Below are 17,729 nucleotides of genomic sequence, written 5' to 3'. Positions count from 1 at the left end.
TGTCTCTGCCAGCACCTGAATAGAGTGTAATCCCGGGAGAACGAAACTGCGGGCTTGGAGCCACGCCAATCTGCTATGGTATTCATAGTTAAACTTCCAACGAAAATATAATTTATGGGTTGACTGGCAAAGAAGATTTTATATAGCAACCTCCTAGTGTAGAGTAGGCTGCTAGGTACATTTAGTTAGCTCCACGGTAATCAGAGAGGCAGGGGTTGATTAATTAGGGCTGCTCAGTGTTTTACAGGCTGCTGCTCTGTTGCTTCTCCATCTTCTAGAGGATTCTAGAACCTTAGTGGGATGAAGAGCAGGACATGCAGCCTGAATATTTATGGAACTCTAGCCAATCCCTGGGTGGATGTGCCCAGAAGGTGAAGAGACAGCTCATAAATAACCCTGAGCAGCAGCAGCAGAGTTCCTGGGACCAGTCCTGCTTGAGGAGACCCCTGTGCAGGGGTTCTGCCCCTGGGGCAGATTTCTAGAAGAATCTATTGTGAAGACACCGAGATCCCAGCTAAGCTTACTGGAGAGAGCTTTGAGGAAGTTGGTGAGGAAGTTGGTGGGAAAGAGTTCAGCTGTGATATGGTGGTGTGAGTCTACATCTGGTGGATATCAGCAGGAGGCAACTGATGATCCTGTGGCTAAGTAAGAAACCGCAGCCAGAAAGTCAAAGAGTCCCCAAGTTATTCAATTCTACGGTTTTATGGGGTATCCCATGCACTCTCTTTCTATCCCAGTTCACTGCTTTCAATAAATACCAAAAAAGAACCCTAGACTGTTCTCTGGAGCCAGTAGAAGAAGGCAGGAAATGCTGTTTGCCTGGCTGTGTGTGCTATAGGGGAGGAAATAGGACCGATATACACCAGCAGCTCTTTAGGGGTTGCGCTACTTTTTTACGCCTTTAAACTTCATGGAGTCCAAGCAACAAGTCTTGGGCAACAGCAGACACCACCAGCCAAGACTTGCCAAGGAAAGAAGCAATTATATATGTGGGAAAATCTTATCCAATGACTTCCCCCACCCCTCTTCATCGGTGATAAACAAATGATAACTGTTCCTGTTTGTGGGCCCCATTTACTGGAGTAGATACTTGAGTATGCTCTGATCATGTCTGCAGTCATCCTCCCTCTCATGTCTATCGCACCCTTATGAGGTGGAATGATGTGTGCCATTGTTACCAAAACCTCCCTGTGCACAGGTATAATATACAGTAGCCCCCGGCACCCCCCCCTCCCCCCCCACCCCCCACACACACATCGCCAAATCTTACAACTCACAAGGACGTCAACACTGCACCAGCATCTGCATTATCCAAATTATTCTTGGCACCAGTTTAGAATTTAGCAAATATTTATAACAAAGTCGTAAAGGAAAGGTCACCTTTTTTTAAACTTGGAAATCGGAATAATTTCACCAGTCCAAAATCATCTCCGGTCACCAGAGCTGAGCTGTTGAAATTGGCATCCACAGAGTTGATGTCGGTAAGGTCGGTGTACTTTGGCCATATTCCACTGACTTCTGGTCCAACTACACAAGTCCATGAGAACCAGTGAATCCCTTTGATCTCATCCTTGTTGGTCAGATGCTTACCAGCTGCAACACAGAAATACACGTTTTAATAATGTATATAATTATTTCTGTAATCCCAGAGAATATTTAATACGGAACTGTAATTAAAACCAAGCTCCACATTTAATTGCTGTCTTTCTGGTCACTAAGACAGGAAATTAGAAGAAGAACAGAGACACAGACTTATTACAGATTTATTTATTCTAGTAGAGTATAAATATACCAAGTTATAACTGGACCACACCCCCACTGACTTATACACCGATCAGCCATAACATTATGACCACTAACAGGTAACGTGAATAACGTGGGTGGGATATATTAGGCAGCAAGTGAACATGTTGTCCCTGAAATTCAATAGAATAGAAATTCAAATAGAATAGAATAGCATAAAAAAGAATAGAATAGAATAGAAAAATAAAAGAATAGAATAGATTAAAAAAAAAAACCAAAACAATGGACTAGAATAGAATATAAAGAATATAAACATTTCCCAAAATTCGAATAGAATAAATTCAAATTCGAGTAGAATAAAAAATAGATTAGAATATAAAAAAATATAATTGACTAGAATAGAAAGGAAAAAAATAGAATAGAATAGGAAAAAAAATATAGAAAAAAATAGAATATAATAAACAATAGAAAAGAATAGAATAGAATGAATATAACAATATTTGAATTCAAATAGAATAGAAAAGAATAGAAAATAAAAGAATAGAATAGAAAAAAAAACAATAGAATAGAATGGAATTTAAAAAGTAACCGTTTTCTAAAATTCTAATTTCTAATAGAATAAATTCGACTTCCATTGGAATTCTATTTGAATAGATTAGAATTTTCTGAATTTGGTCGAATTGTTCAGAAAATTGTAACCGATTTGAATTTGAACAAACAAAACAAAATTCCGAAAACAAATTTAACTAAACAAATTTATGTAAATAGCGAATCGAAACAAATTTTTTTTTTTCATTCTGCACATGTCTAGTCCAAGGACTGGTGACATGTTTTAATAATGTATATAATTATTTCTGTAATCCCAGAGAATATTTAATATGCAACTGTAATTAAAATCAAGCTCCACTTTTAATTGCTGTCTTTCTGGTCACTAAGACAGGAAATTAGAAGAAGAACAGAGACACAGACTGATTACAGATTTATTTATTCTAGTAGAGTATAAATATACCAAGTTATAACTGGACCACACCCCCCACTGACTTATACACCGATCAGCCATAACATTATGACCACTAACAGGTAACGTGAATAACGTTGATTATCTTGTTACAATGGCACCTGAAAGTGGGTGGGATATATTAGGCAGCAAGTGAACATGTTGTCCCTGAAGTTGTTGTGTTGAAAGCACAAAACATGGGCCAGCGTAATGATTTGAGAGACTTTGACAAGGGCCAAACTATAATGGCTAGACGACTGGGTTTTAACTCCAAAACTGCAGCTCTTGCGGGATGTTCCCGGACTGCAGTGGTCCAAGGTAGACATGTGTGGTTTGTTTAGTTTCGAATTAAAATTCGGACACATTTTTTTTCGTTATTTGGAAATTTGGATGTATCCGAATTTCCAAATGACAATAGTAACAAATTTAAACGAATCCGAAATAACGAAACAAAATTTCGGATGAAATTCGAATTTGAATATTTATAGAATTCGAATTTACGAAGAGAATAAAAAATAAAGGAATAGAATAGAAAAGAATATAACTGAAAATAAAAGAATAGAATACAATAAAGTAAAACAGAACAGAATACAAATTAAAAGAATAGAAAAAAAAATGCATAGAAAATAAAGGGATAGAATAGAAAATAAAAGAATAGAGTAAAACAGAACAAAATAGAATAGAAAATAAATAACAGGATAAAATAGGACAGAAAATAAAGGAATAGAATAGAATAAAATATAAAGAATATAACCATCTTCTAAAATTCAAATTTCAATTAGAATAAGTTCAAATTTGAATAGAATGGAATTGAAAAAAGAATAGAATATAAGAGAATAGAATAGAAAAAAAAGAATAGAATAGAAAAAAAATAGAAAAAATGGGCCAGCGTAATGATTTGAGAAACTTTGACAACGACCAAACTATAATGGCTAGACGACTGGGCCAGAGCAACTTCAAAACTGCAGCTCTTGTGGGATGTTCCCGGACTGCAGTGGCCCAAGGTAGACATGTGCAGTTTGTTTCATTTCGAATTGAAATTCGGACACATTTTTTTTGTTATTCGGAAATTCGGATGTATGCGAATCTCCAAATGACAATATTAACAAATTTAAACGAATACGAAATAACGAAACAAAATTTCGGACGAAAATCAAATCTGAATAGTTTTCTAATCGAATTCGAATTTACAAAGAGAATAAAATAGATTGGAAAATAAAGGAATAGAATAGAAAAGAATATAATTGAAAATAAAAGAATAGAATACAATAAAGTTAAACAGAACAGAATACAAATTAAAAGAATAGAAAAAAAAAATGCATAGCAAATAAAGGGATAGAATAGAAAATAAAAGAATAGAGTAAAACAGAACAAAATAGAATATAAAATAAAAGAACAGAATAAAATAGGACAGAAAATAAAGGAATAGAATAAAATATAAAGAATATAACCATCTTCTAAAATTCGAATTTCAAACAGAATAAGTTGGAATTTGAACAGAATAGAAAAGAATAGAATAGAAAAAAGAATAGAAGAGAATAGAATAGAAAAAAAAAGAATAGAATAGAAAAAAATAGAAAGGATGTAACCTTCTTCCAAAATTCGAATAGAATAAATTCAAATTCGAATAAACTAGCATAAAAAAGAATAGAATAGAAAAATAAAAGAAGAGAATAGATTAAAAAAAAACAACATGAATGATATGCCTAAACTAAATAAAACTCCTGTTCTGAGCATCCCATAGGGATGGGACAGCAATTCTGAGTTTGAGTAAATTTGGCACTTCCATTTGCAATAAATATGCGCTTGGATGGGTGAAACGTGTTAGTGGGGCAGGACCTGGGGTGCAGGGAAGGTGTAGTGTGTGCTGTCCATCAATAACTATGTCAAAATTGGATGACATCATTGGAATTGGGCCCCTTTCTTCGTTGTTGTGTTGAGGCAGGTTAAAACTTACGTTTCAACAAAAAAAAAAAAAAAAATCATAATTCAATCATTAAAAATAGAAAATGATAGATAGATAATAGATAATAAATAGGCCTTTAAAAATACAGTTTTATTACTAACATGGCATTTTGTAGAACAATCTTTCTCCGGCTCCATCATTGGTTTGTAGATATTTGCTGTCCACAGACCAGTCGAGATGAGTTATGAAACTGGAAGACTTGTTGCACTCTCCGATTTTCTTGTATCGCTGCGCAACAGCATACACGTCCACAAGACCATCATTGGAACCCACGGCGAGATAGGAACCGTCAGGAGAAAACTTCATTTCATGAATGACTTCTTTCCTGTCCTTGATGTGAACCACTTCCGTCATGTCCCTTGAGACAAAAATGTACATGTACAATGAAGGTAAAGTATTACTGATTTTGGTCAAGGTTTATTTTTTTGTTAGTATTTTTTTATTTTTATCATTTTTTACCATAAACTTTATTTTACAAACATTTATTACACATTGGGGGAGATTTACTAAAACTGGAGTGTGCAAAATGTGGTGGAGCTCTGCACAGAAACCAATCAGCTTCCAGGTTTTACTGTCAAAGCTTAACCACTTAAGGACCGGAAGGATTTACCCCCTTAATGACCAGGCCATTTTTTGCAATCCGGCACTAGGTCGCTTTAACTGACAATTGCGCGGTCGTGCAACGTTGTACCCAAACAAAATTGGCGTCCTTTTTTCCCCACAAATAGAGCTTTCTTTTGGTGGTATTTGATCACCTCTGCGTTTTTTTTTTTTTGTTTTTTTTTTTTGCACTATAAACAAAAAAAAAAAAAAAGCGACAATTTTGAAAAAAAAAAACAATATTTTTAACTTTTTGCTATAATAAATATCCCAAAAAAATAAAAAATTCATCAGTTTAGGCCAATATGTATTCTTTTACATATTTTTGGTAAAAAAAAAAAAAAAATTGCAATAAGCGTATATTGATTGGTTTGCGCAAAAGTTATAGCGTCTACAAAATAGGGGATATAATTATGGCATTTTTATTATGAATTTTTTTTTTTTTTTACTAGTAATGGCAGCGATCTGCGATTTTTAGCAGGACCGCGACATTACAGCGGACAAATCGGATACCTTTGACACTTTTTTGGGACCAGTGACATTTATACAGCGATCAGAGCTAAAAATAGCCACTCATTACTGTATAAATGTCACTGGCAGGTAAGGGGTTAACACTAGGGGGCGATCAAGGGGTTAAGAGTCTCCTAGGGAGGTGTTTCTTACTGTGGGGGGAGGGGACTGACTGGAGAAGAGAGAGATCAGTGTTCCTGATCACAAAGACAGACAATCTCTCTCTCCTGCCCTGACAGAACGGGGATCTGTCTGTTTACATTGACAGATCCCTATTCTGGCTCTCTGAGGAGTGATCGCTGGCGGACGCGCATCGGCTCCGGCGTCACGCCGCGGGGGCATGCCCCCCCTAGAGTTCTTAAAGCGGCTGCTGCACAGCAGTGCCAACCTGCCGCAGTATAATGACGGCAGCTGGTCGGCAAGGGGTTAAAGAGCATCTTCACTCTAGGTAATCTATGTACATTGCAGGGATTTTAACAAACTTTGTTGCAGATTTCTACCTTTTGTTATTCTGAAGAAACAGTTGTTTGTGTGTCTGTGTCCATGAGCAAGTGAATCTGTATGGGAGTTGTTTTATAATTATTAATCAGCTGCTGCACCTGCAGAGCTCTAATGAGGAATGAAGTGGCAGGGTCTGCATCCCTTAATACGTGATTTCCCTTTGAGCAAATCTCACCAAAAATGGTGAGAAATTTTTCTTACAAATTTTTGTTGCAGGGGATGCTCAAAATCTGATTTGTATCTTACTGCAGACTTCTGGGAAAATTAGGGAGCCAATCACACAAGCAAGTAATGACATCCCTGGGGGGGGCGTTCTGTATACCCTCTATGTACAGAACGCCTCCAAGTTGCCATATTGCATTTTACAGAAACATACAGCACTGCAGATTTAAATGGAAAGGTCATTTTTAATAACATTCAATTACAATATGACTTGCGTCGCAATTGTATATGTTATATATTTTTTTGTTTGCAAATTCTTTTTCCCATCAAAGTGGAGTTACCCTTTAATTGAACAAGTAAGAAGCTGATTGGCCACCATGCACACCTTGCACCAGATTCTGAGTGCTTCAGTTTCAGCAAATTTCCCACAGTGTCTTCAAAACCGTTTACAAAGTACGCTTGGCTTTAATAAAAAAAAAAAAAGACTTCTTGTCTAGCCTGAAGACTGGCTCATCTAAATGATATGGTCTCTGCTTGGAGAAACAGAAGAAGGAAAATGGTAAATCAGTCACCAGAAAACTATCCTAAAGTAGTTGTAAACCTCAGACATGAAATATGAACAAATCCTATCCCTCTATAGTGTGTACTTGTCTCAATCCAGAACACTGTCATTTCTGTCCGCTGCCTTGTTTCTCTGCTATCAGCATGAGTAACTGCTAACAAGTTTCCCTGACACCAAAAGAAAAATGGTGACAGGGGAGGAGCTCCACCAGATTGACAGCTCTGTTCCTGTGTGCGGTGTGAAAGGGGGGGGGGGGGGGTGTCTCTTCCCTCCAATCAGCTGTCAGAGCTCTCCTCACTAATGTAACGTCAGCTCTCCACCCCCTGCTTTTCGGAGCTGGGGGATCCTCTGTAAATTCTGCACTTTGAATGGATGTGGGGGGGAAGACAGCTATAGATAAACAGGTAAAACCTATGTAGGAGCATTTCGTTTTATCTCTGTGTATCACCTGAGGCCAGTCACTGCACTGGGTGTATGGAGGCCCCTTTCACACTGGCGCTGATCCCCGCTGAGCAGGTGGATGACAGGTCCGAGCCCGCTCCACTGATGCAGAGTGGACTTGGACACAGCCCGCTGACCTCTATGGGCTGTCAGATGGAAATGGACCGCCTGTCATCCAATCTGATCAGCTGGACAAATGGGGCACAGATCCCTCATCTATCTGTTTTTAGCAATGGATGGTCCGATCGGGTCCATCTGAAAAACTGACAGTGTAAAAAGTGTGAAAGGGGCCTAAAGGTTTACAATCATATTAACAGCTGCAGCCTGCAAGCATCAGAGTGTTACTAAACCCACAACAGTAAAATCAGTGTGTATATGCAGTAAAGCATGCTTGTTATACTCACTGTGCAACCTAAGGGGTTAATCCTCTACATTGTGTAAAAATGCTGTTTAATCCTGTCTTCTCTGATCCTTCACTTTCCCCAATCTATCTCCTGATAAGACAGAGCCTTTGGAGTCACACTGCACATGCTCATTTTGGTGTGTATTGCTAGAGAGTTTTTTTTTTCCCTTGGGAGGGTGCATGTGATCAGCGCAGGGCCAATCAGCACTGTCCAGTCAAAGGGTCAGGGGTCCTGGAGCCTCACAGGATAGTCAGAGAAGAATGAAAACTCCTCCTACAAGCTTTAACCAGACACGGATAGAAGTCACATGACTGCTATATACTGCTGATGAGAAAAGGTATTTAGCAGTTTATATTTACTAAAATAATTGCATTTCCATGTTCTGTGTACTGTGGGAGACCAGATATAGTGAATGCAGGGTCCTGGGTTTAATAACACTTTAAATATGAAATATTTATATGCAATATTTTATATTGACCTTACAAAAAGATATAAAAAAAAAATTTAATCTAGAAAATACATTAAATAATGTATTTAAAAAAAAATACTATACAATAGAGTGCAGTGCTTCCATACCCTGCATCTGATTGTATAAAGCCTGGTGTCCATGTCAACAGCAGGGAAAAAAAAATACAAATATTGTATATACTGTATATTTTTTAACAACTGATGCATTAGGGAAAAATTGCAGCTATCAAATATGAAATAAAAACATTTATTTTATACAACTCGGTAATTAGTTTGTCCTACCTGACCCTGAGAACAGTGAATGAGCCATCTTTCATCCCCAGCGCTAGCTGAGACCCATCTGGACTGAAGGCTACACTTCGTACTGCTTCCTCCATGTTACAGCGAGCGATCAGTGCATGGTCCGCAAGACTCCACAGTCTAAGGCAAGAACAAAGGGTCATGTGACAGAAAAAAGAAACTACGTAACGCCTTTCCAATGACAATAGACATGAGACCCCTATCACTTTTATTATAAAATGTGTTGAAAATTAACAATTATTAATAAGTTATATTCCAAAGGTAAAATACAACGGTTTTTGTCGTCTTTTACAACGTTTGTAAGCTAATGCTTTGTATAGTTACATTTTCTTCCTTTTTTAATTAAACATTTAATACCTGGTAGATCCATGACATTCAGTTTTCAAAGCATGCTTGGCTTTCCAACTAGGAGGACCCCATATTGCTGACTAAGCGTTGTGTACCTTCACTAAAGCGGGCCATACACAGTTAGAAAAAAACGGTCGAATTTCTAAACATCTGTTGAATGTGCATGCAATAACGCCATCATTGTATCGATCTAGGTCCCCTAATCATTGATATATTATATCGATCCATAACAACATAAACTGTACATTTTTTTATCGATCGATTACACTGTCTGGGGTTACATTTTAATGCGCGCATGCGCTGTAGATTTTTTTTGGAACGGTTTTTGATCGATTCTACTGCTAATGTTTAGAAAATTGATTGTTTAGGCTAAAAAAACTCCAACATGATGGTTCATTTTTTTTTCTTGCTATAAAACTTTTCATTTTGATAATCAAAATTAGTATAGTAACGTTTCAAAAGTCGAACGCTTTTTAGAACAATTTTCTAACTGTGTATTGCCAGCATAAGTCACGCTGCAATCTGTGTAATCTAAAATCCTTGCTTTTCAGGTCCATTCACATTACAACTGTAAATGGAGCTTTTCTGCAGTTGGCCATCTGCTGGCTGAAAGTGGTAAACGTGAAATATTCACATGTAATAATTCATATTTAACTGATTAAAGGTTTGCTAAATCATCTAAAACTGGAAATTTAAGACTGTGGTTGCTTTTTATTTTTTTAATTATAACAGAAAAATATCAAAAACATCACTAGAAACTGCATTAATAGAAACAACATAATACAGCAGAAGATGGCCTAAAACGAACAGTTCAAAAAAAGCAAAAGTTGCATATGGACCATCATGGTTTTGGGCCAATTTCATGTATTTATTTACTTTATACATTCTTTTAAACTGTTCTTTACAATGTTTTTTACTTACTATATGCAATCTTTATGTTACCAAAAAAAATAAAATGTAATATATGACAAAGGGTTCCCAAAGCACTATGGCTTAGCTTAACAAACAGCACCACAGCCAATTTTGCTTTGCAGCTATCTGTCCGATAGAAACAACAGGATTCTTCTATCACACCTAAAATAGAACTTTGTTTGCTGACTGGGTAGGAAAATATATTCAATCCAAAGGGGACGTTACACCCGAAAAGCTCAGGTGTGTCCTTTAAAGCAAGCATGTCATAAGCTGATAAATGGCAATCATCTGTATTAGCTCTGTATGTGTACACCAGAAAGGTTTTTTTCACATACCTTACAGAGCGATCGTCGCTACCAGTAACAGCTAAGGGTTTCTTGGGGTGCACGGCAAGGGCCCAGAGCTCCCCCTCACAGTGACCCTGCATGATCAGCATGGGCTTGTCCCGTTCTCTCACCATCACTTCAAAGATTTCACTATCCTGAGTCCCAGCAAGGATTCGATCCCCTTTCCAGCACACACTCCTGATGGACAAGCCTGGGGAAGAGCAAAAAAATAGGACAGGAAGACCAGTTAACAAACAACATACTAAATACCAATTCTTCACTGACAAGGAAAAGTACAAATAGCCTAGTCATGCAGGCAGCTGCAAAATACCCACGATAAAGGGTAATCTGTGCTTATGTTAATGATGTAATCAATAATACAAGAAAAAAAACCTTTACGAACATAGATGTTTCATGACTTTCTTTATTCTGTTCAAGAACTATTTAGAATAAGAATGGCGCACATATGTCTGATGTTCCCACCGCCTCTCTGCAGGAACATCCATTTACCCCAGGACTTGGCAAATTTGCTTTGAATCTAGAAGCCAGCTAAAAAATTTAGTTTGTGCACGCGTGAGACAATGTGTAGCATGTGTATCGCAATTGACATTTTCATGCGTCCCCCAATGTCTCCCCTGTGCTCCACTGAATGTAATGCTGTGCAAATCGCCATGCTGGCCGGGGTAGCGGGGAGGGCACTTTACCGTCATGTGTGGAAGCAACTGGGCAGCAGCTGAGCCGCCCGAATGCTTCCACCTGACGAGTGAAGCCTACTGCTTGCCCACAGCAGGGCTAAATGTAGAAAATAAACTACCTGCCTGGCGATAGGAATTGTGCATCCCTGCAACAGTGAATGGGCTGACAAAAGCCCAGGCACCAGGACACAACTTCTAGTCGCCATGGCGACCTGGGATTTGTCAAGCCCTGCTTTACTCTCATCTATGTCACAGTGGAACTGTACCTTGACCCATCCACAACATACTGAAAAAGGGTCAGGGCTCTGTGGGAAGTCCGTCACAAACTTCCCCAAAATCAAGATAGGTGGAAATGGGTTGCAGGACAGCTTCCAGGGCATTAAAAAAAAATTGACTTTACCTTACCTAAAATGTTGTGAAAACAGCAACAATACTAAGTTGCAGGCACCAGGTTAAGCTGGCCATACATGGATCGACATTCAGCTGGTTCCGCAGGGACCGGTTGAATTTCGATCGATGTATGGGCACTCTGGTCTTTTGACTTATGTACAACCAGCCTGTCAAGTTTATTTATTTATTTATTAAACGATTAGTGCCGGTTGCTGTAGCCGGAAACACTAATCATTGTGTTCTGCCGACAGGGAAGGCTCCCTGCTGGCAGAACACAATAGCGCTGTGGAAAGGGAATTCCCCCATCAACACTGACTGCACTCCTGTAAACTGGCTGTCAAACGCGGGATTATAAGCGATCCACAGCAAGACTGCATTTCAGAGAGTGGTAGAGTCTGTCACTCATGTGAAAGAGGCCTCAAAACAAGCAATCTGCAGACCTCAGCAGGCGTTACCAAGTATCAATCAGCTCTCCCGTTGAGAAACCTACTCGGTACACCAGTCTGAGAGCTGAAGGGAGCTTTAAAGTGATTGTAAAAGTTTTTTTTTTTTTTTTATAAAACAAACATCTTATAGGGCGTACACACGGTCGGACTTTGTTCGGACATTCCGACAACAAAATCCTAGGATTTTTTCCGACGGATGTTGGCTCAAACTTGTCTTGCATACACACGGTCACATAAAGTTGTCGGAAAATCCGATCGTTCTGAACGCGGTGACGTAAAACACGTACGTCGGGACTATAAACGGGGCAGTGGCCAATAGCTTTCATCTCTTTATTTATTCTGAGCATGCGTGGCACTTTGTGCTTCTGATTTGTGTACACACGATCGGAATTTCCGACAACGGATTTTGTTGTCGGAAAATTTTATCTCCTGCTCTCCAACTTTGTGTGTCGGAAAATCCGATGGAAAATGTCCGATGGAGCCCACACACGGTCGGAATTTCCGACAACACGCTCCGATCGGACATTTTCCATCGGAAAATCCGACCGTGTGTACGGGGCATTATACTTACCTCCTCTGTGCAAGGGTTTTGCACAGAGTGGGCCCGATCCTCTTCTGGGGTCCCCATACGGCGCTCCTGGCTCCTCCTCCGCATCGAGTGCCACCACAGAGAGCCGCATTCCATGGGCTCCCGTATCGCTGGATTTGATTGACAGCAGCAGGAGCCAATGGCTCCCGCTGCTATTAATCTATCCAATAAGGACCTGAGACAGAGGCTGGAGCTGCTGGGCTCGTTCTCGTCTCTGGGAAGATCGGGTTCAGGTAAGTAAAAGGGGGGCTCTGGGGGGGCAGCTCCACCACAGAAGGTTTTTCACCTTAATGCATAGAATGCATTAAGGTGAAAAACCTTGAGACTTTACAACTCCTTTAAAGACTTCAAGAAAGCTGTAGGAAGCATGTTGGAAGTTTTGAAAATGCTTGCTGTATTGATGCTGCTTAGCCGTAGACCATCTACAAGCAAAGATAGAACATTGCCCACGTGTTGCGGCTTTTTCTAAATGCTTAGCAAATGCCTACTGAAGCCTATTAATTGATTGCTGATGCTCTTTACAAGCTAGGATTGCAAAACTGCCTGTGCTGTAGCTTTACTTTTCTTTTCAGCCTCATGCACACTGGATGTTATAAAAACGCCGGTAGAGTTAGCTGTAGAATAGCTGCAGCGTTTTTCAGCGTTTAGCTTTTTTTTTAGCAAAACTATACTACCACAAAAGCTTGTGGCTCAAAACTGCTGACAAACACAGAATAGCCACGTTTTTAAGCTTTTATCAGAGTTATGCCCCGTACACACGGTCGGATTTTCCGACGGAAAATGTGTGATAGGACCTTGTTGTCGGAAATTCCGACCGTGTGTAGGCTCCATCACACATTTTCCATCGGATTTTCCGACACACAAAGTTTGAGAGCAGGCTATAAAATTTTCCGACAACAAAATCCGTTGTCGGAATTTCCGATCGTGTGTACACAAATCCGACGCACAAAGTGCCACGCATGCTCAGAATAAATAAAGAGATGAAAGCTATTGGATACTGCCCTGTTTATAGTCCCGACGTACGTGTTTTACATCACCGCGTTCAGAATGATCGGATTTTCCGACAACTTTGTGTGACCGTGTGTATGCAAGACAAGTTTGAGCCAACATCCATCGGAAAAAATCCTAGGATTTTGTTGTCAGAAAGTCCGATCAATGTCCGACCGTGTGTACGGGGCATTAGAGCGTTTTTACAGCTGAAAAACTCCTCTCAAAACCCGCTAGTTCTGGGCTTTTTCCAGCCAGAAAACGCCCCTGCCAAAAACTGCTGATAACAGACTATGTGTGCATGGACACATAGGATAACATGATGGAGAGTTTACTGGCTGCAGGAAAAAAAATGCCTGAAGCCAAGAACAGCAGCTATAAAAACATCCAGTGTGCATGAGGCCCTTTACTTAGCCTGAGCTGCAGCTTTACTTTTCTATACTATGTAGTCTGCGCTGTAGCTTTATGATTCTTTTCCACTTACCCTGTCCTGTAGCTTTACTTTTTTTCTAATTACCCTTTGCTGTAGCTTAAAGCGTTCGTTAACACACAAAAAAAACACCAAAAAACAGATCCTGTTCCCTTAAAGCATGTTATACAGCACAGTACTTGTGCTGTGTCATTTGGATCCCTGTAACACCTAAAAATACCTGTCTGATCCTGCCTGGCTATACACTCCCCTTTGTAAACTGGCCATGGTGTATCATGGCTGCTGAGCCCTGACAACTTGGTCAGTTTACATGCCTCTGTTATCCGCAGCCTGCTAGCTATCTCCTCTCAGCTCTTGTGTCCTCCTCCCCCCTCCCCTCCCTGCCTGTCTGCTCGTGTCAGCCCCCCCTCCCTTCCCCCGGCTCCCAATGCTCTCATATTAAGTATTAATTGCTCCGATCTTCTCTGTAATATTACAATAAGTGCCCCGTTATATAATAAATATGCTTATCTGTACAGCTAACACATTGGCTCCCTGCGATCATGTGACTCCTCGGCTCTCTCTCTCTCCACCCCGGCTGCCGTCAGCGCTCGGCCCCGCCCACTGGAACTGTCAGCCAGGCACAGGAGAGAGGAGCACCAGGAGTCCATGTGTTAGCGGTACAGATAAGCATATTTATTATATAACACAGGCACAGGGGCACTTATTGTAATATTACAGAGGTGATAGGAGCATTTTATAGAAGTGGCTTAACAACCACTTTAATTTTTATTGCTAGCTTTACTTTTCTACTTAGCTTGAGCTGTAGCTTTTCTTTTCTACTCAGCCTGTGCTGCTGCGTTACTTTTCTTTTCTACTTAGCATGAGCTGTAGCTTTATTTACTTTTCTACTTAGCCTGAGAAGTAGCTTTAGATTTTTTTTCTATTTAGCCTGTGCTGTAACTTTACTTTTCTTTTCCACTTAGGGTGAGCTGTAGCTTTACTTTTCTATTTTTTTTCCTTTTAAAATACACTGAAGATTTTGTAAGCGAGTTCAGAATATAATATCAGATTCTTTACAATTGTGCTTAAACCCTAAACTGGATTTTTATAGTGGAATCCAATTTATTTCTATTATAGTCGCACAGCTATGGGGAAGTTCATGTGCTTCTTGCTCTGGAAATTTAATTTGAACAAAAGAATATTGAATTTTCCTCACCGGCTCGTTGCCTTACAGGTGCGGCGAATATACATTATAAATAATAGAAAGCGTGTTTTTTGCAGCATTTTTTCAAGTGAAAGATATTCTGTCAAAGATGACATGTGTAAGAAAAACATGAAAAATAGAATATATATATAACAAAGCGCCGTTTCTTTGCCTCAAGCATGACCACACAAGTAGGCTTTAATGCTTTAATGATGGAAGGCGTTTAAATAGATGCTTAACCGGCAGATAGACAATTTGGTGGGTTATTTTTTACCAGCCACCTGCTCTACCACTTAACAGATGGTAAAATGCAAGATAATTGCAAGACTGGGCTTGCAAATTACAAACAGTAGGAGAGATTTGTTCTTCATTATAAAGAATGGGTTTTGGCTTTAACCCTTTCAAAGCCACAGCTGATGTCACAGTAACATCCACTGCATAGTATTTACACCCACCGAGCAATTAATTGGGAACATATGTACACCTGCTTACACAAGCAATCTTCTATTCAGCCAATCGTCTGGCAGCAACCCAATGCATAAAATCGTGCAGATCCAGGTCAGGAGCTTCAGTTAATGGTTACATCAAACACCAGAATAGGAAAAAAGAATAAGACCTCAGTGATCTGACCATGGCACCATTGTTGGTGCCAGACAGGAAGGGGTTAAAGTGGTTGTAAACCCTTACATATACCCAGTGAAGTGACTGGTGTTAGGTAATACACAGAGATGAAACAAATCCTCCTACATAAGTTGTACCTTTTTATCTACAGTCGTCTCTTCCCTACATCTGTTCAAAGTGCAGAATTTATACAGCTTGTCTAAACTTCCAAAAAGCAGGGGGTGGGGAGCTGAAGTTAGACTTTGCAGAGCTCAATGAGAGCCGATTGAAAGGACTGGATACACCTCCTTCACACAGCAAACAGGAACAGAGCTGAGGCGGTCAATCGCAGGCTGTGTGATGGAGTTCCCTCTGTCACCTTTGCCAGAACTGATTCAGATAACAGAGGAATGAGGCAGCAGCCAGAAATGACACTTAGTGCTCTGGATTGAGACAAGTACACACTATGGGATATACTTTGTTCATATTTCATGTCTGAGGTTTACAACCACTTTAACTATTTCTGTAAGGCCTCTTTCACAGGGGCGTATATAAAGGTGGAATTCAAAGGTAGAACTGATCTTAAAACTGCTCCCACCTGCTTTGTAACACCTATACTAACAACCATGCGGTAAGAAGATGCATATACTTACTTATTCTCAGGGCACTCTGGTCTGGTCATGTAACCAGCTCCCAGCAGCAGCTTCAGGGGAGAGAAGGGACCACTGACATAGGATGCCCCATTGTAAGTCTATGGGCGGCTCTTTAATAAGGCAAACTAGGCAGTCGCCTAAGGCCTCACGCTCACAGGGGCCTCGCAGCCACCTAATTTGCCCGCATTAGCCCTGTTGTTAGTTATAGCGGACCTTAACACTACTGTGCTCAGGCAGCATTAAGAGCCCTGTCTCACTTAAGTAGGCCTTGCAGCAGGCTCGGCAGGGATTTGGTTTGGGTGGAGATTACCCTAAAGGGGGGGGGTTGGTTGAGCCGCTTGTCAAGTGCGTGGTGACATCATGGTGATTGGCACCTTGTCAGCAAATTTGAAAGCTTCTGAAAGGAGTGGGCGCAGGGGAGAGGAGTACCAAACCGTGCAGGCAATTACAGGTTAGTGTGTGACACAGTCAGTCACTCTATTGGGGGTCACAGATGTAAGGGGTGACTGGGGACCCTAAGGTTAGGGCGGGACATTGATATAACATTCCCCCCTATATCAGTGTCCTTACACCCCTCTTACAACAGTGAACCCCTTTATCTTCGTGTATTCACTCTGCAGACTCTGGTGTAAAGGGGAACTCTGTGGACACTGATGTAAGGGGGAATGTTGTGGACTCTGGTGTAAAGGGGAATTCTGGTGTAAGAGGTTCTCTGGTCACCAGAGCCCCCCTTGCACCAGAGTTCGCAGAGTTACATCAGAGTTAGCAGAATTACAGTGCAAGGGGAACTATGCAGACTCTGAGGTATGGGGGAAATCTGCAAATTCTGATGTAAGGCGGGGCTTTGGTGACCAGAGAACCTTTTACACCAGAGTTCCCCTGTTACAGCAGAGTCCACAACATTCCCCTTTACATCAGGGTCCGCAGAGTTCCCCTTTATATCAGGGTCTGCAGAATTCTCCTTACCATCACAGTGAATACACTATGACTCTGGGAATATTGCAAACTCTGATGTAAGGGGGATTCTAATGTAAGGGCAGGAAGGGGGCCCGCTGCAGACCATAATAAAAAAAATAAAAGGCCCCCGGGGCTTGGGTTGGGGGCCCTTCATGCTTTTGTGCACCTGGGCCCTGAAGGTTGTAGTTACGCCTCTGGAGCGTGACTTTATTTTAGAGGTGTCAGGAAACGTTAATGCTGCTGTTCGCAGGCAAGAGCCCTGTCACACTCACCTCTCATGTAGCCTAAGACTTCTGGAGTTTATTTTTCCCCATTATGGGCATGAGTGTGGCTTCATGTCTAAGTTTTGCCTAAGGCCTCACAAAGCCTAGAACTGCCTCTGCCTATAAGTGATGTCACTGCCTAGGCATTCCAGCCATCATCGGAGCTCTCTCTTCTCCCTTGCTGTGGAGATCACATGATCGGACCAGAGCGCCCCGAGAATAGGTATGTATATGCATTTCCCTTCTACAGAGTTGTATGTGTAGGAGTTATGCCGCGTACACACGGTCTGACT

General features: G+C 40.5%; 1 protein-coding gene across 5 annotated transcripts in view; it reads right to left on the bottom strand.

Annotated features, from left to right (window-relative positions):
* The window catches only part of EML6 (EMAP like 6), a 262,319-nt gene that overhangs the window by 170,079 nt on the left and 74,511 nt on the right, over nucleotides 1-17,729 (bottom strand). For all 5 annotated transcript variants that reach the window (XM_073628575.1, XM_073628576.1, XM_073628577.1 and 2 more), the window contains exons 7-10: nucleotides 10,250-10,451; nucleotides 8,637-8,774; nucleotides 4,808-5,064; nucleotides 1,381-1,593 (exon numbers count right to left, since the gene is read on the bottom strand). In XM_073628575.1, coding sequence (XP_073484676.1) covers nucleotides 1,381-1,593; nucleotides 4,808-5,064; nucleotides 8,637-8,774; nucleotides 10,250-10,451 — 810 coding nt within the window. The remainder of the gene's footprint in view (nucleotides 1-1,380; nucleotides 1,594-4,807; nucleotides 5,065-8,636; nucleotides 8,775-10,249; nucleotides 10,452-17,729) is intronic.

Source organism: Aquarana catesbeiana, linkage group LG04 (genome assembly GCF_042186555.1).
Source record: "Aquarana catesbeiana isolate 2022-GZ linkage group LG04, ASM4218655v1, whole genome shotgun sequence".
NCBI classification, from domain to species: Eukaryota; Metazoa; Chordata; class Amphibia; order Anura; family Ranidae; genus Aquarana; species Aquarana catesbeiana.
Note: the sequence above shows the minus strand (reverse complement) of the source record. Positions and strands in the feature narration are given on the sequence as shown.